Source organism: Bombus pascuorum, chromosome 14 (assembly GCF_905332965.1).
Source record: "Bombus pascuorum chromosome 14, iyBomPasc1.1, whole genome shotgun sequence".
NCBI classification, from domain to species: domain Eukaryota; kingdom Metazoa; phylum Arthropoda; class Insecta; order Hymenoptera; family Apidae; genus Bombus; species Bombus pascuorum.
In genome coordinates this window covers 3260924-3283515 of record NC_083501.1, presented here as the reverse complement: position 1 = coordinate 3283515, position 22592 = coordinate 3260924, and the positions used below count along the sequence as shown (strand labels likewise).

Genomic DNA, 22592 nt, shown 5'->3' with positions numbered 1-22592 from the left:
AGAAAAAAAAAGACATTTTTCACACTCGAAAATTATATGTTTAAAAAGATATCAAACTTAAAAAATGTAAGGAAAAAAGGAAATTTTAATAGAGAATTTATATTCCAAAAAAAGATGTTGCTACATCTTGAAAACCGAAGGAAAAACGGAACTTTATCAAGGAATTTGTATTTCAGAAAGATATTACAATTTTTTTTTTTTAGAGAAATTTTATTAAAAAATTGCTATGAAAAAAATACCAAGTTTAAAAAAATAAAAGAAAAAAGATCGCGAAAGAGTAAGGGAAGTAAAAGTGTGCTTTTGTCACCAGCAGGTCTGGTCTAACTGAAAGCAAAGAGGAGCAAAACGTGGCGGATTCGGTGACCCCTCGGCTGTGACCAGAGGCGCACAGAGAATTAGGGCAAGGAAATGCGTGAATATAAAATAGTGGTGTTGGGCAGTGGAGGTGTAGGCAAGTCCGCCCTCACTGTCCAGTTCGTACAAGGAATCTTCGTGGAGAAGTACGATCCGACGATCGAGGACAGCTACCGCAAACAGGTCGAGGTCGACGGTCAACAATGTATGTTAGAAATCCTAGACACAGCTGGAACGGTGAGTTTTTCTTTTTCCCCTTTGATATACGCATTATATCTTTTCTTCTTTGCTTTATTATTTCAATTCTTTATTCTGTTTACTGTTCTAGTAGTAAAATGTAGAACAGACGTTAGGATGATATTTTATTAACTTCTTTATATTTGATGTTGTGTATATTCTGGTCATAAGGAAACGTACAAAAGAATAGCGTTTTTGAAGATCATTTTTAAGGTTTTTTTTTGTATTAATTCTTTTATATTTGATGTTAAGTTTTGTATATACAACATTGTACTGTGGCAAACTATTATATCACATTTATCAGGTTATTGACAGACAATTGCATTTGGTTTTGGTGAGCTTTGAAGTAGATGTTTATTGATAATAATAAGAACAGTGATAGAAAAATATGTTTGCCATAGTCTGAGAAGAAGTCAGAGTGGTAAACGAAATTTGAGTTTCATAATATGTCTATCATTATGATAATGTCATAAGCAGGTATAATAAATAGTAATATCATAATATAGTACACAAAATCAAAGTAAAATGTGTATCTTGTTCAAAAGGAATGTTGCAATGGTACAATATGTATCGCATAACTTGTTACTAATGCCATAAGAAATGCTAAAACTATGCTAACACCAAGTGAATTTCCATAGAAAATTTAACATAGGTGAAACAATCTTTCTACACGTTTTTCAAAATTGCTAGTTGACTCCAACATTTCTTTCTCACTTCTCATATAATATCTTTTCAATTTTATTATTCAATATATATTATACAATATGTATATATATATATGTTTTTATATTTTTCTTTCGTCGTTGAAATTTTTCCCATCTGTAAAACCGTTTCCGAGTTACCCTTTAAGGTAACCAAGTTCTGAAGGATGACTTTTACCCCTAAACTCGAGTCACCGTAACTAAAAAGAGATACTTGTCTGTTAAATTCGACAGTTGTCGAAGCTAGCGTGGTTTCATCCAAATCGGAGCCAGACGTTTCCTCGTGGGACAAAGGAGCCATAAATTGACAGAGTTCTCTTCTTTCGACAGGAACAATTCACAGCCATGAGGGACCTTTACATGAAAAACGGCCAAGGATTCGTGTTAGTGTACTCGATAACGGCACAGTCGACGTTCAACGACCTGCAGGACCTCAGGGAGCAAATCCTGCGAGTGAAGGACACAGATGACGTGCCGATGGTGCTGGTGGGCAACAAGTGTGACTTGGAGGACGAAAGGGTAGTGGGCAAAGACCAGGGCGTCAACCTTGCCCGGCAATTTAACTGCGCGTTCATGGAGACCTCTGCCAAAGCCAAAATTAATGTTAACGATGTGAGTAGTAGGTTTTGCAGAGGTCATCTTCTGCACACCAGTCTCTTTTCCCAGCCTCTTGTAAGCCATAGATAGGTGTTATCTATCTGCGGATTTTTATCCATTTTCATGAGAAATATAGAGGTTCAGAAATGCACACAATGTGTATGATATGTATAAATATGAATTTGCATAAATATCCGCTGTCTAGTTGTTAGCTTTGGTTCTCCAAGTGTCCATTGGTTCTTGAGAGACAGAGGATTGGATGAGAGTAACATGAAGATTATGTAGGAAGAATAATCGCTTGTAATTTCCTGAGGTACTTTGCCTAGAGAAGTGCAACTATTAGTAGTCTAATGAGTCTTTGATATTTGTTTCTGTTATTGCCATGGATATTTAGAAGCTTCCAACTTCAACACCTTCCAATCAACAGCTTCCAATTTTGCTTGCTCAGCCTTGTAACAAGAGAGAGACTATAGTCGCAGGTAAAATTGGACTTTGATGCAAATGTAAAACTGGCTTTCCTTTATATTTTTATATTTTCCCTTAATCCATGCTGTAAATATGAAATTGGATATTGTAAGGCAAGGGATTAGATCCGATTTCTAGTAAACAAAATTACACTAAAATATTCAGTTAGAGAAGAATTTATGAGAAACTTGAAAGATTCAGTCCTTATTCGTATCAAATATATTTCACCCATATGGCATGGAACTTGATAGTAGATGAAACTTGCAGATTCGAATGAACTATAGCTAAGAGGATCATGATATGGAATGATCTATAGAGAGTGCGTGTGCAAACTGTGCAAAGTTGTAGCTGGAGGAAGGCGAATAAGGAACGTTGTTACGAAATAACAGTAGCGTTGCCATCGAGAACAGGCTATTGTTGGTTTTTAATTAATACCACCAGTGTGGGAGTTCAAGACCGTTACGAAGGCTGAGATATTCTAATTGAACGTGGGAACGTAATCGCCTAGGTGTGGGAGTATGATTCGCACGTCGCTGTTCACCACAGTTTGTATGGTGTGACTTGCAGTTCACGATCATCCTTCAAATAGACCAGAAGAAGAATAAAGATAGCAAGAATCGTTCGAACATCCTAATGTTTCCATCATCCTAATTCACCCCATTATAGACTAAGCAGTGAAATAATAGGCAAATGGTGCTTTAACGATATTCTGATAAAAATGAACGATAGAGTGAAGCCATAAGATTAATCTAGTTTGAAATACTGATGAGGCATTGGAGACTTGCCAAAACTATCGTCAGTTCAGAGCTGTTCTTCCTTTGCAGCTGTAGATTAATTTTTAATGATGCAATAATTATTATGGTATAGTAAACAAAATATATATAATTAGATATTATAATGTAATTTTAACGTATGGTCGTGGACAGAATATTACTTCAAATACCAATTAATAATCAACTTATAAATGACGTTTGCAATCTGAAATTTAAGAAGTTTCCATTTTATGTCTTCTTCAGACTGGTAGCCCTAATTGTGATTATATAAATTAATCGATATGATCAACGTTTTAATTTATGATTTCATCGAATCTCTTCCAACAGTGGGAGAATATATTAGAATAATAATAGCCTGTTATATTTATTAATAAGAAAGTCAGTCGTGCGCAGATCAGAAGGAAAAATGATTTTCACAACTTGAAAAGAATGAATGAAAGAAGAAATAGCGATAAAACGGATACTAAACAAATCCCCTTGGAATATCCTTTCACAGCCACAATGCCAAACAGATGGAATTTATTAATATAAATTATAGGAGGAAAATTGGAAATTTGAGTTAACGCGATATTGGATCCTCGATTGTAATTTCATTTTTAAGAAATTACACTTTCCCTCTATGTGAAAACTCTTAAAGGTGTTTTACTGAAATTTTATTCTACTGGATCCTGTGCACTTGTTTGAAAATTATTTTACAATGTGAAAGCTTGAAACGCAGATATTTAGCGATAACAATGATTATTTTTCTCGACGGATATGTCTCTCCATTCGTCTCCCCTTGAAAACACTCTGTTGAGACAGGTTTCTAAAGATTTCACGGTGAACTGTACTTCAGTTCACTTCTGAATAACTTCTCCTCCCCTGAGAATTCATCTCTTTTGCTATGTTTGATTACTTTCGTTATTTCGTTGGTCGGGAACTGCAATTCACTTGTATAATTGAAGGCAGGGTCCTTTTAATTCTTTTCTGAATACAGACTGTATTATGCGTGTTGTGTGTATGATTCTATTTATTATCTAAAAGCGTAAAAGCGTGATCAGATGATAAGGAGAAAATGAAACTGAAGATGCGAAAGAGCGTAGACAAGGAATTAATTAAATTTTTATAGATTAGTTTAAATAAATTTTTATTTACATCTATCTGTATCAACTTGGATAGAGAATTCCATTTTTCGCCAAACTTCCACACATAGACACGCCTGAAGTATTTTCATTTTACACTTCTGCCAGCGATATTAGGCTTACTAATTTTGGCTCAATAGGAATAAAGTTCTTTTTTCGTCGAAACAGCTAATTGTTTGTACTATCACAGCTAAAGTGGAGATAAGTTCTATCTCATTAGTAGATAGCAACTTTGCGAACTGTAAAGCAGTAATACAAATACTTTCTGTGAAATAATTGCTTTGGAGAAATCTCATTCATACATGTCCACATGCTAGTTTCTATTCTTTCCCTCTGAGACTTATGAAACCTAACTTTATCGAGTTACTGTAAGGATTTCCTTTTCTACCTTCAAATTGCTTCCCTTCCTATGATAAATTAAATAGAAATATTTCAAATTCTAGAGTTTGATCTTTGGATATGGCTTTCTCCTTTTAGCAGAATAAGCAAACAGATTTCAACCTTAACACATAGCATTGAATTATTCTTGATTTTATTGTTGAATTTTACTGTTGGAAATTGTGAAAATCCATTCCTGTGGTGACACAAAATCTCTCACGATGAGACTCATCGACTAACTGAATCCTATTTTTGTTGCAGATCTTCTATGACCTGGTGCGACAAATCAACAAAAAGTCACCAGAGAAGAAGATGAAGCAGAAAAAGAAATCGCTGTGCCTACTTCTGTAAGGTAGATCTAGCAGAAGCCCATACTCTCCTGCATGAAACAAATTCACAGAAATACTAAAGGGACAAAAAATCAACCAGCAACAACCAGCAACAAATCCGGACACAACCAGCGGATGATACAGGGGTTCAGGCGATCACTGAATAAAACTAAAGCTAGTTGACAAGGAGGGGGCTGACGGAATCACAATAAATAGAAGAAAAAAGGGACAAGAAACGGGGAACACACAAGAAGGAGACGTAGAACACCAAGAAGAAAAGGAAGAAAAAAATAAATGAAGGAGGCGACAATGAGAGACAGGGGCAAGAAAGAAAGTGTGGAAGATGGAGAGCGTGGAGAAGGAAGTTGAAGAGAATAAAACAGAGATAGAGGGGGAAATATAAGCAGGGAGTAAAAAATAACAAAAAAAGAAACTAATAATGTTGTACATACGTTGGTCCCGGGGTGGTTCGTGTGCACGCGCAAACAAAGAGGCGCACAAAGAGTTTTTTAGTGTTAACGAGACCCCGTGACGTCGGTTATCATTATAGTAGGAGTTTTGCATTAATGAATAAACAAGAAGAAAAAGAAAGGAAGAGAGAAGACAGAAGAACACAAGTGGGGATGAATAAAAGAAATATGATTAATTAATGATAGTATATAAATATATATATACATATATATTTATATATATATATATTTAGGAGAAAAGGATGAAAAAAAAATTAAAAATGTTTGGATGTGCGCGTGCGCAGGCCACTGGCCCCCATGCATCGCTCGCCGCGCACTTCTCTCTTTTTATATATATATATATATATGTATATATAATATAATAATTATACATAGACAGTACACATACACACAATAAAGAGAAAAAGAACACGGACAGACAGAGACACACACACGAATGATTATTATTACTATTATTATTATTATTAATTATTATCGAAGCATCAAAATATTCATAAGTTATATCAACCGTTTGTTTCTCGAACAATATATGTTTTTTCTATATCTCTCCGTATTAAAGCAAATAATAAAAAATCTCTCAGTGAATGTTAAGAAAAAGATAAAAAACGAAAACAAAGAAAATAAGCCCAGGCTCTCTGGTTCTCCTCCTCATTGCTACGACCTAGACACCTGATCTGTTTTTTCCCTTCTTTTTTTTATACGATCGTGTAAGTTTCATATATATATATATATATATTTAATCCGTTTAAAATTTGATTTTGTTTCGTAATAAATATTGTTCGAAGCGTAAAAATCGTTAGACTGGAAAACTTTCTGCGAACATACACCACTTTGCCTTCTCAACCTTTCTTTAATGTCCTAAGCGTTTTCGTTGTCCTTACGACCAAATTAAATTTATTACACCTTTACGTAAAATGCTAAACGATGCTCGTAATGCATCGGCGTTTCGCATTTAGGTCTGTTTTTATGCAGCCATCGCGTGCGTTATAAAAACACAAGCCATAATGCGGCCGATCGAGCGCAAAATGGAATTAATTGAACGAAGAACAGACTATATTACAAGATTCATCTATAAAGAAGATAATACGAACCAGGACGCCCTAAACTCATCAACGTTTGTATAGAAGAGGCTCCATCGTACGCATGCAAAGGAAATCTAAATAATTCATCGACTACAATTCCAAGCACCATAACATCGTAACAACAGCGAACCCACTTAAAACAACTCCATAAGAAGCTTCTCTCCATGCAGTGGAGTGACTGGTCATGTTGCAACAATTATTCATCGTCTCTTTAAGAATCATCGGATAATATTCGTTCCAGAAAGCCAGTGCTTTGTAATCAATAACATTGGAATCGCTCATATCGAGATTTCTATCGATGATTAAGATTCCAGGATCTTCTTCGGTGTACGATTCCCATTTAACATTTCCTGGATTGCCATTCTTGGCGAAATTACCCAGCATGCCCATTACTACCTCGGCCATTTTCTTGTCGGCGAAATTCCATTGAACAGGGCTGTTAGTCATTTGGGGAAGTCCCCAGAAAAATGGAAGCTCGAACATGTGAGGAACCCCGGCCCATTCAGGCACATCCTTGATGACAGACTGAGTCTTGGGCCTGTAGTCAAACCTGTAAACATACGCCAGCTTTTCCTTGGACACCTTACCAGCCAACAGAGTGAGCCCAGCTGCGTATTTCTTCTCCGTTTGTAGATCCAAGTACCTGTCCCGAAGGTTACCTTGATCCTTGCTCGGCGGATGAGGCTTGTAAAAGAACAACACCGCCTCAGCAACCATCTCTGGTTTCAGTTCACAGGTACTGTTATCTTCCTGGACCAATGATACGAACTCGTCAGTGATCATCATCTCGAAATTTCTATAAGAAAGCTTTCCATCCAAGTCCCCCTTATCTAGGGACTCTATATAGGCCAACGCCTGTTCATTATTGGTGTAACCGACGATTAAAGGAACGGAGTTCAAAGTGCCACTGTCTAATATGTCTTTTGGATGCATAGGTAAAAACGGTTCCGTGGAGTTGTTTGTCTCGTAGTCAACGATGGGACCCCATGTCTCGATAGAGGAAGTTAGATCGACCAAGGCGGTCACGTTTACTCGACGAAGACACTCCATCAGCGCTGACGTTGGTCGTCGATAACAACCAAACGTATCGGTGACGATGTCGACCACCGGTAATTCATTTTGAGGCGAGCCAACCGAGCTCACCGCGTCTCCGCTCATGGCGATGGCTTTGGAGAATTTACCTCTGCTCAGAGGACTCACCAAGTGTAAACCCACACTTATAGCACCGGAGCTGTGGCCGTAGATCACCACGTTGTATGGAGAACCTCCGAAATGATGGATCTTTTTCTGGATCCAATCCAGAGACGCAATCTGGTCGAACATCCCGTAATTCCCTGGAGCCTCCGAATCCATGGTCGTGAAGAAGCCCAGGATATTGAGACGATACGCCACAGTGATCACCATGATCTGAGGAGAAGATGATCGATTAGATCAGTTAGCGTGTTAGAATTAGAGATTCTAAAGAGTTTTTTTCTTTGAGAAGTTGAGAGCGAGAGGCAATATTGTTAAACGGATAGGCTAAGAGTTTTCGAAGTTACATGTTCCTTCTTAGAGGGGTTAGGATCGTTTAACTGCGAGAGATTGCAGTCTGTATTTTCTGAACCAGTGTTTTTCCCGTATTTTTTTTTTTTTTTTTTTTTTTTTTTTTTTTTTTTTTTTTTTTTTTTGTTTGTTCAACTTTCTGTAGATCAGTTTTTTGAAGTAAAGAAAAGGAGCTTCGAAAGAGAGAGAGAGAGAGAGTGAGAGAAAGAGAGAGAGAGAGAGAGAGAGGTTAGGAATGTGTGGACGTTACGTTACGAATTAACCTATACGATTCATTCTGCTTTGAACAGTATGTTAGATAGGGAAATGTTTATAAGGTAGACTATTAATATTGTCTATATAAGATTTTCTATTATAACGTCGTTTTTACATTGCTTTGTAAGACTATAAATGAATTAGTAGTGGTTAGAAGTTCTTAACGATATAGTTAGATCACACGAGGTCCCTTGTATTACTGTATAATACATCGTTGTACGTTTCTATAACAATTTTTAAGAGTCGTTAAACGTGTTCCCCTCGATAACGAATTCCCGCGTTAAAATAACATTTTCTGTGGCCGTTGTTCCTCGATTAGCATTTACAGCGTAACCTAACATATGCATCATGGATGAACCCGTTGGCCGGTGCGATTCCAAAGGTCGAATTTACCTTTGTATATCTAAAGCGCACGAAGAAACACCCTAATTTCCTTCGATTTTCTGTCGACTTTTAACATTCACTCTGATTGATTCGCAATCTGCGATTCTTTTCTACAATATGTACAGGATATAAGGTCAGAGCATCGCTTGCCAATCACAAAAAGTCCTTCCAATGTAAAAATAATAAAACCTAGGCTTGTTAAAAAATAATATCTGAAAAAAATTGTAAAAAAGTACACACACACATTTAAATTTTCGTCCTATTTACAACTTAGTTTTCTATCCTTTATTGTTAGATAATTGAAACACCCTGTACATGTAATTTCATAATAATTGTTACATATGTTTATATGGTCATTTTTGAAATCCAGGTTATGTAGTGGATGAAATATTGTAATTTTGGAATTTTTAGAATCTAATATATTTGTTGAGTAACTCACTTTCTGTCTGCTGACGAAAATTGAGGCATTCCATATGGCTGGGGTGCCAGTGTTGAAATCACCACCATGAAACCACACCATCACTGGCCATCCATCGCTTGGTTTGTTCCCTACGAAAATTTAATTCCATATATATATACTATAGAATATTTACACCATAATATGATTTAATTATTTAAATGATATTGATTAACGATAATGATTCGTATTTTGAAACTTCTGTATAATTTCAAATTAAAAGAACTTAATACGTTTCCCATTCAATTATTTTTTTTATCATAGACCATAGTTATTTTTATTGTTTGCTATTTTTTTTTTTTTTTTTTTTTTAAGGCAGAATTAAAATAGGGAATAGAGGAAGCAACAAATATTACAAATTTTATAGACGTCATTTTTTGGTTGAAATTCGAGGAGTTACTGAGCCTGCATTCGTAAATTCCGAAGACCGCAAAGAACACGTGCGTTCTCGCAAGTATGCATCGGTGAAACCGGTGAATCGATCGCGACAAAATTTGCATACCATCATTCTTCGCCACTGATGAGTACTGAACGCCTCGGAATAACCACATTCCCAAAAATGAAAAACACTTTGATATTATTATTACTATTATCGTCATCATCCCCATCATTGTAAATTCAAAACTTAAAAAATCTTAGTAAAAGTATAAATGTTTGGAGATGCAAGGAGTTCAATGATTAGACAATAAATTGAACAATAAATTTACATAAAATACATATGTATAATGTTAGGGGTATGATTGAACGTATTAAAAGTCTCCTTACTGAATTAATTAATAAAGATTTGATGAATATCGAAATACCCTACATAATGCTTAAAGAACAAATCATTGAACAAATTTATATCTTATAGATAATTTTGTTCTTCTAATTGAGAATTATGATAAATTTCCTAAATCAATATACCTTAGACTCTAAACGAACGATCCAGAAGATTCCAGAAGAGGTCATGTATTATTTAAAACCAATATCCATAATGCATTCAATAATTATAAAATTAAATTATATTAAGTTGTTTAATAAGGTATATAAAAAGGTTAACTATAATAAATATAAAAATAAATTATAATAGATTTCCTATATCAATATATTCCATATTAAAGAATTATATGCCTATATATCGATAACTTCCAAATATCCAGAGAAAATACCCACAATTCACGAATAACTACGAAGTCCATTTAAACGTTATTCAGCGGAAAAGTTACAAAAACTTCCATGAAAAGGTTGGATCAAAAGCACGAAGACCATCTGGTCGGGGTTACCGTTTGAATAATTAATTTCCGTGATTTCTTTCAAGGGGCTATGTAACGTGTAGCGTGTGGCCGGTTTTTGAAGCGTGCCAAGGTCGAGGAAAATTCAGGCCATTGCTCGGCAGGATGCTTTAGATGGCGCGATAAGCATAAGCAGACGATAGAAGCATATAGGTTCGGCAACCGGAAGTTCGGCCTGGTCTTCGTTATCGGTACCTTCTGTCATGGCGTCTGAACCATCCAAAAATAACCATTCACGGGGATACGGAACTGCCACAATGATTCATTAAACGACTATCGTGATTGCACACGGCACGAATCTTTTCCAAGTTCGTATGTGGTTGATTAGTTCAAATAGAAGAATTGATTTCTGATTTTTGACGCGTTTGAAACTGGTCAGGATAAGAGGGATGCTTCGTAAAGCTGCATCTGGAACCAGTTTAGTTGATCATCAAATTTTCACGTATGAAATGTCAGAGGTCAGGTGAGTATAATAAAGTTTGAAGATATTAAAAACACTTGTGTACTTTCATTAAGTTTGAGATATTTTATGAATTTTTTTACATCTGAAACTAGTTTATTTACTAGAGGTTAGGTGCACTAATAAGAGGAATAGTAAGATTTGAAAAGACTGTATTGTAAAACATTTGCATACATTAAGTTTCGATTTGATTAAAAATGTATTAGTTGGTTTAAGCAAGTTTGTTCATTAAACCCTGATGTACTAAATATCAGAGATTATGTGAAGTAATGAAAAATGTAACAAGGTTTGAAGATATGATATTACAAACATTTTTATAAGTACATCAAATTTGAGTTTAATTCAAAGTGTATTTGTCAGTGAGACAGATTTAAGTCATGTCAGAGGGTTAAGTTAAAGGGTGACAGATAGGGTGAAAGAAGAAATAAAATATGTGATCAAACTAGAGGTATTGAACTATGAATTGCCTTTATTGAATAAAAAAAATGCAATTTAAGAAATGAAAATGTTCAATTTATTGAATTACAGCTATATAGTTGTCTTTAAGCTTAAGGAGATCCTAGGAGATTCAATAAGTTCATTATATAAGTCAGGTTTAAAAATAAAGACAAGTTATATCATAGATACTTATTACAAACTTTTTTATCTATGAAGTTTAATCAAGTACTTAAATATACTAGGGACCTTCAAGTGCTATCTAATCATATACAAAACCAAACCTACCCTTAATATAATGTTTCATCTAAAAAGTTCGTTAAAAGGTCTCAGTAGGGAGGAACTAATAAATAAAATTTAACCAAGGTTATACTTAAAAAGTTGGCTACAGTTCTTTAATGTATAAAAAGTTTTACTTTCCTAAGATACCTGAGACAAACTTTCTTCAACAAACTGTTTAAAAATCTTAATAAAAATCAAGCGAAGAATGACAATTGAGGAGATTTGGGGATAGTGGTGGGGCAAGGGGTAGCCAGGACGGAGGTGGTTTCGTGACCGGCCTCAGCAGTATCTTAACATCTCGACTAACCCTAAAAGATCGCGTGCCACGACGTGCACCAGTTACTGTTACTCTTGCTCCTTGCTGTTTCTATATCGACCGGGGTTGACTTTGCGGGATCGACACGATTTCCCGATTCGCCGGCTGTCCCCTATCCTATTTTTTCTCTTTTCGAGTCGACCATCGTGACACGCGTACCTTGCACGCGTTCATTTCTTTTCAAACAGTTTACAAGGTGATTCGAAACTTTTACGATATCCCTGCTAATTCCGGTCTATATGATAGTCGAAGTGGATATTATATTTCAATAGAGATTATTTCTTCGCGGCTTTTTATGCAAATTGATACGTTTATAAACCTAATAAAACAAATGGAATCTAAAAGGGAGATCTATTTCGTCCTACTTTGGATATTTTCTACATTTCTGCATACTATGTGTATTTTGCGCAGTAAATTTTCTGTAAATGCATGAAAATCTAAATATAATATTATTACTTTTTGTGTATAAATAAATAAAAGAAATAAACATTCTATTCGAATCTATGTCTTGAAATTAAGGATGAAGAGTTGTATCATCCCGTTGCTTAAAACCATTTTTGTCCATATGGACCCAATTTATTTTTGGTTAGGAGATGCGATCGTTTTAGGTTATAATCACGTGGTACCATAATGTTTTCTTGAAACGATCGCCATATTGAATACTACAATCACCTCTGAATCCACAAGCTAATTTTTTCGCTCGATTATATACTATGCGATATAGTATTTTGTAAAAGCTCCCAGGAGAACGAAATATTTTAGGAAATTTTAAGAACTTAATAAGCAAATATTCATTGAGATTGCTCGACTCGGCCTGTATAATATCATGTAACCCGGAATTGACTCTAAGACAGATCTTCAGATAGATGGCAATTTCTTCTGTTGCAAGAAAACGGTTGTGAATTTCATTCTATTAATCTGAATTTATCTTTTCACGGAGCCATGAATTTTCCACGTTTTTCACAATAATTCACACTGCTATAAACCTGAAATTGTTTTCTAACATTATCCTTGCCCATCTCAGAATTTTCAAAGTAATCAGTCCTAGACATCTAGACATGACTTAGTACGTTTCTAACCTCTCCATCTCGTCCATAGAAAGAATGAAATATTTTGCAAATTGGCAATAATTGCTATCATAAACCTGTCCTGTATGATTGATCGGTTTCATTTATCGTTTCACATACGTGTTTCTCTTCCATTAACTATCTTGCAGACCAATCTTCGAATCCTTGTTTCCCCTACTACGTTATATAATCTTGTCCTTATCTTCTCACTATTGTGACTATTTTCATTTTTTTCTTTTTTCTTTTTTCTTTTTTGATGCTTCATGAAAATTTCATGGCGCAACTATATAAGCTAGAAAGAAGTCACAGGCAACGTCCTCGACCTATATCGAACATTTATAAAATTGGCGACATAGTGATCAATCTCATGACTAGAGGTTTATCAAGGGTTTTCCTCAACTAAAATTATAGCGTTCACGTTTTCCATCCTAATAGCCGCTTGTTCTACCAACGTATTAGACTAATCTGGATAATCGTTGCGCAAGAAGTGTGCAATTTGTCATCTAGACTGTAATCTATACCAAGTAAGTGCTATCATTGAAATCAGAAACATAACCTCCATCTGTATCGTGCTTAAACCTCTATACTTGTTGAAATCTTAAGTCTTGGAAAAGAAATTACACGAGTTTTCCAAGCGGTTAAACTTAGAAGCCTGGCAATTACGCGGTTTAGCGACTTTTCCCAATTTTCAGTATTCTGGACTCTAATCTCTTTTTACGGAACGAGGAAAAGATTTAAAGAATTTCATTTCCTTTCACTTTAGTCCGCTTAACGTTCCAAATTTATCAAAAGGGTTAGATTAAATTTTGATTAGGTTTAACGTTAATTCGGTGTGCTTCTTTTCAGGTTACATTGGGCTTAGGTTAAGTAACCTTTTTAGCGATGGAAGTAATTTAATCTTCGATCGTCCGGACAGAGATTACCACAATAATTGACTTATTTCTAATTTTAATTTATAATTGATTAATTTTCCTTCTTACGTGACAAAGATGACTTACAATTTTTACAATGCAAAACGTAAAATCTAAAATATAATTAAATACTCGAAAATTCAGTAACCTAAATCAAATTATTGCAGTCGTTTATTGTAAGATCGGTTAAGGGTTAACTAGTTTAAAGGAAAAATCTCTTTCTATGCGTATTGGCATAGCGTCTTTTGATCGACGCTAAAAGGAGAGGTTAGGTTACGGGATGAACCTTGGGAAATCTTTTCTTCCTTTCGCCATTTACGAGCGCCATGATGCACGAGACATCCGAAATTAGCTGAAAATGATGCTCGTAATGCCGCTATTATCCTAGTCCTTAACCGACATCCTGAAACTACCAAATTTACGTACCATTGACACGCAGCTGCCCGCATTTATTGTCAATCGAGAAATTGTTCGATAAGTCAGAGCCTATGTTCTACGTAAAAATATATAGGCTGTTTTACATAAAATATATAAGCAAAAATTGCAGCAATTATTCGATCAATATATTGTGAATTATGAGTAGACACGTATATATTTTCTGAACGAGTAGTAGACCTATATTGGTGAATAGATAGAGTTAGGAATGGGGGTAATGGTGACCTTGAATATTGACAAGCTGATTTTCAGCATGTCATACATGGACTGTAAAACATTTATAAAGATTCCACACGAAGCTTTCGATATCTTCGCTCAGCTTTCTTTAATTAAAAACTTTTGCACTTTCGAACTTGGAAAATCTTCCTGGTAATCGTAAACTGATTTTTTAACTTTTTATAAATTAAATAGAAATTAAATATTAAATTTTTTAGTCTTTAAATAACGTTCGATGGTTTTCGTAATTTGTGAACAAAAAGCTTTTTCTGCTTCGATTTACTAATGGAGAAATTACTCTTTACAGAGAGTCTATACGCTATAGCATACACGGTGGAGGAAAATTAAGTCGTCAAAGTGCAACTCTGCAACTGAAGCATTTTGAAAAACATCGAAGAAAGCTATTTCCCAATTAGCATCTAACTTCAAAGCACATAAGCTCTAACGAGTAGGTAGTTTACACGAGTCTAATTTCCTTACTGTACAACTGAAACTGTAGAACGGCTCTTTAAACGAAACTATCGGTGTGGATACGGCGTTATTAATCGTCCACGCGTTGCTTAGAGAAAAAACAAAACGAGGAAAAAGAAGTTAAACCTCGTCGATACACGACGACGTTCTAATCGTGGGTTTTTTTTCATGACGAGATAACCATCGAGTCACACCACCTCGTTATGGCGATATGTCGTCAAAGACGAAGAAACGAGCCACTGATCATCGTCATTCGCGTGTTAGCAAAAAAGTTCAACTTTTGTTCGAACGAGAGGAAACGATTCACGTGTCGGGTATCGAAAGTTTCATCGAATGCGCTGTTATCAGTTCCATTTGGAATTACGATTACGATATTTGATTACGATAGTAACGGGATCTCAGATATTTCGAATCTGCGTCTCTTTTGAACAGCTTTTGCTTTTTTTTTCGAGAGAAACAGAAATATCGATATTAAAAATGTCGTTGCTGGATATAATTCGTTACAGTTTCGATATGATGAATAAAATATTCGTTTATCGAGTCGTTGCTACTTTCGAAATCCTGACACGCCCCAAAGTTTTGAGCGGACGCTTATGTATGACAAAACATTTGGAGCTTAAAACCCTCGATAGATCTTGAGAAAGTCTCGTACGAGTGTTTCTAAAATTATACGTTTTCCCATTTTTATTCGTTTTTGTCTCGCTTTCTAATTTTAACTTTCCATATCCTGGGAAGAAAAGAAACTGGAAAGCAGGAAAAAGAATACCTTCCAATTTATTTTTATATCTTTCTCTTTAACAGCTTTAAAGTTGTCTTCACACGTTTTAATTCATTTCTATGCTGCCTTTTTGTTAATTTTTCTACCATTAAAAAAATGCAATTACAAAGTGCAGAAAAACGTGTCTTCCACGTTTCATATGTTTTTATATGTCTGTCCTCTCTCGTATTAACTTTTCTCTACTTTAACTTTATTATTATCTCTACTATTAACTTTAAAGGAATTAATTGCGAACTGCAGACAAATCTGTCTCCCACCTTTCGTTTCATTTTCTAGCTGTTCGTCTCGTATTCATTTTTCTCGAGAAGATAAAAAAGAAAAAGCAAATCCTTGCATTACCGATCCGATCATAATTTTACTTACCGTCTGGGGAAAAGATGTTCAAGTACAGACAATCCTCGCTAACTCCAGGATCGGGTTGCTCAATCGGTAGCAATCTTTTGTAGTATTGTTCGTGAAGTTTCGGCTTGTCGGTTATTTGTTGACAGGACGGTGCAAATTTTGTTGCGTTTCGCACGCCGCTCCACGATGGTAGGGGGTCGGTAACAGGCGCAGCAAAACGTAATTTTCCCAACGGTGGCTGGGCGTAAGGAATTCCCAGATATTCTATCACCTTTATCGAATTTATGGTTACCTGTAAAGTAGAAGAAAGACGATCGTCCTATAATCGTTTGCTCACAGATAAAAACGGATGCTCGAAAGGTATTATCTGGCTCATTGCTACTTTATGTTTGCAGGTTAAATATTGGAAAAGTTGCAAAGTAAATTTGCAAAACTAGGAAGAGCATGGAGACCAGGGAAATAAAAAAGAAATTATGAAAATTGAAAACTTAAGATACTACTATGTCTAGTTGCTGGAGCTGGAATGGTGAAATTTTTGGATGGAGATTAAAAGAAGATTAAAAGAAAGGTGGGAGGATCGCAAAAATGGAGGCATCAGGAAAATTAGAAAAATTATGGTACCGTTGTGTTTAACGCTTCTGCCGTAAATTTCATCTTGTTACGCATATTACAAAATATAAAATTTAAGCGCAACGTAGAAATTGAAAAAATAAAAAAAGAAAAAAGAATAGAAAGATAGAAGAATTGGAAATTGGACAAATTAAAATGTACCGCTACGTAAAATCCTCGCCTCGATCGATATTTTCTGATAAAAGGAATATTCCAGATATTACACTCTCAATGTCAAATCATTTTATCGGAAATGTGAACGGAATTTCACGTTATTCACTGGCATTACGATTTCTGAGGAAAACGCCTAATCGACGGCGTCGTTTCTCGATGAAACACGAATTTACGTGTGACAAATTACTCTTCCACGTACAGCCAGGCATAATAATCAAAAATTGGCTGGGTCTGAATCAAAGTTTCGAAACTCATGAACTTAGCATTAGGTTCCAGTACAACGTAACGATGGTACATTACATTTTTTTTTTTTTTTTTTTTTCATGGACAATTAAAGTTACATTACTCATAGTTCACCTAACTTCTCGTGATTTTCATCTAACTACACTGCCACATTTTATCGCGTGAAGAAAAATGGCAGGGAACGGAACTTTTTAAAGAGAATCCTTTCCTCGCTTTAATCTCGATGTTTCGCTTGTAAAAATACCAACGTAATTCCACTTACTATGCCATAGCCTCTCCTATTATAACTTTTTCTACGCAAAATTCTTTCCTTTGCATATAGAAATTGTTTTACGTTTCAAATTAGTAAATGGCGAGTTTACAAATTGAAATTGAGTGTTGTCAGAATGTCGGACATAATCAAAGATAAATGAAAGATATTCGAAACGCGGTACTTTTTACGATACTCGACGGATAAAACAGTTTTCCACGATTTGTAATCAAAATTCATAAAAATGTAAACTCTGGTAAATATCCGCGGTTTAATAATAATTTTTACATTTAGTTCGATCGAATACAACAAGCAATTTCGCCTGATCTTTCGCAATTGTAAATTTGATGATAAATTTCGTTTTTAGGTTAACAACAAAGAAAAATGTGGGACACTAATTGGAATATCCGATTACCGAAAACAACTACCAGTTTCCAAGAAGAACATGAAAAAACATAATTATGCATGAGAGCCAAGTACGTGCGGTAAGTTCTTTGAACTTTTTGTTAAAATTCCGTGGTTGCAAGAATTTCGCGAGAACGAAGGGAAAAAGGAGAGAGAGAAAAAAAAGGGAAAAAATGCTAGCCGTATAGTATTAAAATTCATAAATGTTGGCCCAGTTTATACATTCATCGCGCATATTATCTGCATATACTTAACTGTAACAATTGAAAGTTACAGTGCTTGCATGTTATTGTTCGTCACACGTTTAAAATGTCAAATATTTATTCAGAGGCAGCTTTGAGGTTAGGTTCAACGTTTACATACGGGACAGTGATATATTCGTTTCTGCCACTGTACTTCTTTCTCCTTATGCAAAAAACCATACTAGTAGAGAAAAATGTAACGATAGTTCGAGGACAAGCAAACGAGGATCCTCCGAACGTGGAATCAGATAACATTATACCACTCTGCCATTCTGTAATTTTATGTAATAAAAAAAGTACGAACACAGAGTGAGGATCTCGTTTAAAGTTGCCCCTAAAGATCTTGATCATTTGCCAAATACTCGTAGGCGAAAAAGAAAGTTAAATTTACTTTTTCTTAGGCCTGATTTTTTTAGGATTCCAGGATTGCATATCTTCTTGTATCAATTCTACATTTTCTTCAATTCTACGTGTATAATTTTACATGTATTCTGCACTTATCTATATGTACCATTCCGTGTCACTGTTCTATAAAATTATAAAATGAAAGCGAAAGGGAGATGAGAAATCAAAATAGCATTAAAATTAGTAACAACGAAGACAAATGAATTTCAATCAGGACTTTTTCAATGCTTGAAAATACCAGCAATGACGTAACTTACTTGTAACGAAACTGAAATTAAAAAGCAAAAAGATAGGAGATCTGTAAATAGAAGAATTATTTTGTTCGAACGACGAGATGGGGAATTTGAGTGTGAAGGGGCGAAAGGGGCGACAAATCGCCTCTATGCGATCTAACAGGTTAAACTTCCGCATCGCAGGAGCGAATACCCGAAAACCGCCTCACAATAAAACTTTCCGTTTGATTGCCTAGCAACCTGCGAAACACGTCGACTCGATTCATTCGCATTATATATATTTTTCGTCTAAATTGTGTGTCTATGTGTAGGACTAAGCTAAGAAACGACGATAAAAAATGTTGAATCTTCTCTTACGATTAATTTAAAGCTACCATTTCATACGTTGATAACGAGAAGTTTTTGAACAAAATAACCTAAGCGTTTTTTTAAAGCGTACAACTTGTTGCAACAATTTGATACATCTATAATGCATCAATTATGTTGTAATAATAAATTGTAACAATAAAATTCCATCAAACAGTTTACATACTTCTCTATCATATATTATATGTATATTTGTCTTCTTTATTCTATTGGATAAACGATACATTCTAGGCACACTTTTGCTACCATTTTACAAAATTGATCAACTCACCTATCTGTCTCTACCTTCTCCATTTTCTTAGTTCAAAAATCCTAAGATGCACAATGGCTCACGAAAATATTCGAATATTTCTAGAAACTTCTTAAGTATATGTTATGCGAAGCATTTTGTATATATATATATATACATATGTGTTTATAGCTACGAGCGACGACTATTGTGATTGTATCGGTGAAACTTGAGACGGATCTGAAAACGTATCTAGAAGTCACGAGACGTTCATTGCAAACATACACCTCGCAAAGGTCGCCAAAGGATCTGAACGGTCAATTATTCGCTATACTAATAGCCGTGATATTTAGCGAGCCCACTCGTGCCTCTAATTGCGTGCTTAAGACAAGGTATTATCTCGTACCAATGTTTCATTAAACGTATAATTTCTAATAAATAACTTGCTGTAACTTGTCCGAGTAAGAGACATTTTAAGAAACGTTTTCGATCCTATGCTACCGAAATTTCCAATTTCACAAATGTCCCGCTAATACACCTTAAAATCGCCCCTTAAAATGTCGTAACGCTAGTCGAAATTTTCCATGGTTAATGTTCGAATTATTGGGTTGGCAACTAAGTGATTGCGGACTTTGTCATTAGGTGGTATCGACAAAAGCCGCAATCACTTAGTTACCAACCCAATACCTTGAAGAGCCGGTGAACGGTAACGCTACGTTAAATTATCCGTATGAGCGTACATGGATGGCCAGAAGAAAGTCGAAAGAGCGATAAAACGAGGCTGAAACGCTGTAATTTTGCAAAGGTTGAATTACGATTGACAAGAAAATTTCAAACGCGCAACATAATCCTGTGCCTGGGAACAGACGAGTGTTTGGTATACGCGAAAAACGTCTCGCGAGGATTTTTTCATTTTTCATGGCAGAAAAATACAAGAAACGTAAGAGACAAGTATCAACTTTAAACTTTCTTTCGACCATCGCTACTATGACTAAATGACGATAAAATCGTATCGCACCTCCTTGCCAGCCACCGATCCTTGGCCTGAGATCCTGACGATTGGCTGCTCTCGACCTACACCCTGTCTACTCGGGATCCTCTGGCCCACGATTTGGGAGTTGGTGACCGGTAAGACGGCGAAGAGTTGCGGCAACAACGCGAAAAGCAACCACGCGGAACACTTCATTCTGCAGACTGATTTGCCACGGAAAGAATCAGTGGCTCGGCTCTGGGGTCTCGGTTCAACCCTCGCGTGACTTCAATCGGCCACCCTCGACCAGTTTCTCCTCCTAAGGCTGTTTCGAGACCTGCGCGCTTTCACCTGCGGCTTTCTTGCGTCGTTCAAAGTCTCCTGGTAGCCATGGTGTGCGACCTTTATGGTCAACGTGTTTGGTGATCACGTTAGAGTCGTCGAAGGACAACGTCGCTTCGATTTTCCTTATGGGAATTTTTCTTTGTCTCTCGTCTCTGTTGTCTGTTGCTGGATGTCTTATCTCTATGTGGCGGACATGCGACGACCGTAACGGCGTCAAGGTTTCCAAATAGAATTGGTGTTTTAATTCTACGAAATATCGCTTAGCTTTCATTGTATAATTGAACGATTTACGAGGTTTATTATTCTATGTAGCGACAGGTTTTCACGATTGGGGGCAAAATGTAATAAAGTCTGTGTAACGATAAACGCAGACATTTGACGAGCAACAGCAGTAAACTGACTGCCACCGCTCTCATTCTCCATCGTCTATATTTTTCTATTTCTATTTTCGTCCAGTTTCTGAAGGTTTGTGTTCGGAGAAAATTGTGAAGGGAAAGGGAACCTGCTTCTGTCGGTTTGCCCTTAGCACGGTGGAGAAGATCTTCTACGATGGGACCGGAGATTTTAACGAATTTATGGGAAATTCGAGGCCACGAAAATGCACACGACGCGTACGATACGCGAAAATAAATAAAATATTCAAAGCGGGCTACTCGTTATAATTGTTAATGAACCTCTGTCTAAATTTTATTTCTTCAGTCGCGTCCACCGAGGCATACATTTGCATAAAAATCCGCGGTATACTCGTTAGAGCGCTCGCAAAACTTCGATTCGTATCGCGTAATTTCTTATCGCTCCTCTCGTATTGATCGTTTATCGTTCGATATCGTTCGTTTGATTTCAATCCGTTTTATCGTACGTACAAACGGACATTTCCAATATCCTTCAATCTTCTTAAGTGAAACCTCAACCGGTTGCGATCGAACGTTATTTACAGAACGAGGATTCACCGGCGATAAAAAGGGACAAACAGAGACAGAGAATGTGGAAAGAAACGGCGGTTAGAGGAGGATCGAAAAAGGCGGCGGTTAGCGTGACCGCAAAAATCGCAGAAACGAAGAGATAACGAGCGGGGCATTAGACAATATGCGCGTTCGACGTAGGTGAAAGGTGATATTGTAGTTTACGGACTGATGACGGCCTATTCGACCGACGAATTCAGGCTTGAAACGACTCAAAGCCACGGGAAGAACAGACAGACCATCGTACGTGACCCAAAATTTTGTCGTTAACCTTTTATAACGTCGTATGATTTTTTCTTTTTTTTTTCTTTTTTTATTATTGAGCTTTCGCTCAGACTGTTACTGCAGCAGGCTCTGTGCAGAGTTAGCTGAACGTAGTATTGCATTACAAAGCTCGTACAACTACGTTCGTTTGAAACTTGCATATTAGATTTTTCATAAAAATTCACGTACGTGCCTTGAGACTCTTATATCGAGAGAATAATAATATATTGAGCGAGAAGAGGTTTTACGTTGAACGAGGAAAACCTTGCTGTATGATTTTGCTCGTTATACGTATATCGTGTTTTCTGGCATCTGTATCTGTGACTGTATCGGTGCAAGAAGTAACATTGTCGGTATTTACGAAGCTGTGACAGTAGCTCGCTTGAAGATACGTTCAAAAATTCATGTGCAAATAATTTCTGATACGGAAGTTTCTGCTGTCTCGAATTTCTTTTCTGGTACAGTACGAGGGTATTGCTATTTGTTTCTTTTATATTTTGATTTTGGTATCTTTTCCAGAAAAGTTATTTTGTGCAAAATTTTGACACTCGCACGTGCAAACGTCAACCTAACCTCAATCTAGATAGAGTTTCAAATTGTCGCTTCTTTTATATGGAGTGTACGATTGTTTAGAAGCTCAGTACCAGGTTTATCTTATTTTTTCATAAATATGACATTGGCACAGTTGTTGCACCAAGCCACAGACTTTTCTTAGAATCTCCTTTTGTTCCTTTATGACTGTGATATAGTATTATGTGTATCC

The 22592-nt window shown here is 36.0% G+C and overlaps 3 protein-coding genes across 6 annotated transcripts in view; 1 reads left to right on the top strand and 2 right to left on the bottom strand.

Annotated features, from left to right (window-relative positions):
* LOC132914219 (ras-related protein Rap1) overlaps positions 1–9386 on the top strand; it is a 71207-nt gene extending 61821 nt beyond the window's left edge. For 2 of the 4 annotated variants that reach the window (XM_060973140.1, XM_060973137.1), the window contains 3 exons: positions 314–591; positions 1623–1904; positions 4888–9386. In XM_060973140.1, the coding sequence (XP_060829123.1) occupies positions 409–591; positions 1623–1904; positions 4888–4977 (555 nt within the window). In that variant the 5' untranslated portion in view covers positions 314–408 and the 3' untranslated portion in view covers positions 4978–9386. Of the gene's footprint in view, positions 1–310; positions 592–1622; positions 1905–4887 lie in introns of all 4 variants that reach the window. The other 2 variants (XM_060973139.1, XM_060973138.1) reach the window with 1 other exon arrangement.
* Positions 5758–7911, bottom strand: LOC132914213 (carboxylesterase 5A). The gene has a single exon (XM_060973123.1). The coding sequence runs from the start codon at positions 7909–7911 to the stop codon at positions 6598–6600; it is 1314 nt and encodes a 437-aa protein (XP_060829106.1). The 3' UTR covers positions 5758–6597.
* On the bottom strand, positions 8980–20826 carry LOC132914137 (carboxylesterase 1C-like). The gene is made up of 4 exons (XM_060972976.1): positions 20307–20826; positions 16154–16424; positions 9128–9237; positions 8980–8997 (listed from the first exon to the last, which is right to left on the bottom strand). Exons 1-4 carry the CDS (start codon positions 20472–20474, stop codon positions 8980–8982), a joined length of 567 nt encoding a protein of 188 aa, XP_060828959.1. The 5' UTR covers positions 20475–20826.
* Between the last annotated feature and the right edge of the window lie 1766 nt (positions 20827–22592).

Coding starts and splice junctions, on each gene's coding strand:
- LOC132914213 (XM_060973123.1), bottom strand. CDS start 7,911: ATGGTGATCACTGTGGCGTATCGTCTCAATATCCTGGGCTTCTTCACG.
- LOC132914137 (XM_060972976.1), bottom strand. CDS start 20,474: ATGAAGTGTTCCGCGTGGTTGCTTTTCGCGTTGTTGCCGCAACTCTTC. Junction 16,425..20,306: donor GATCGGTGGCTGGCAAGGAG/GTGCGATACGAT, acceptor TCTACTTTACAG/GTAACCATAAATTCGATAAA. Junction 9,238..16,153: donor GAACATCTTTTCCCCAGACG/GTAAGTAAAATT, acceptor AAATTTTCGTAG/GGAACAAACCAAGCGATGGA.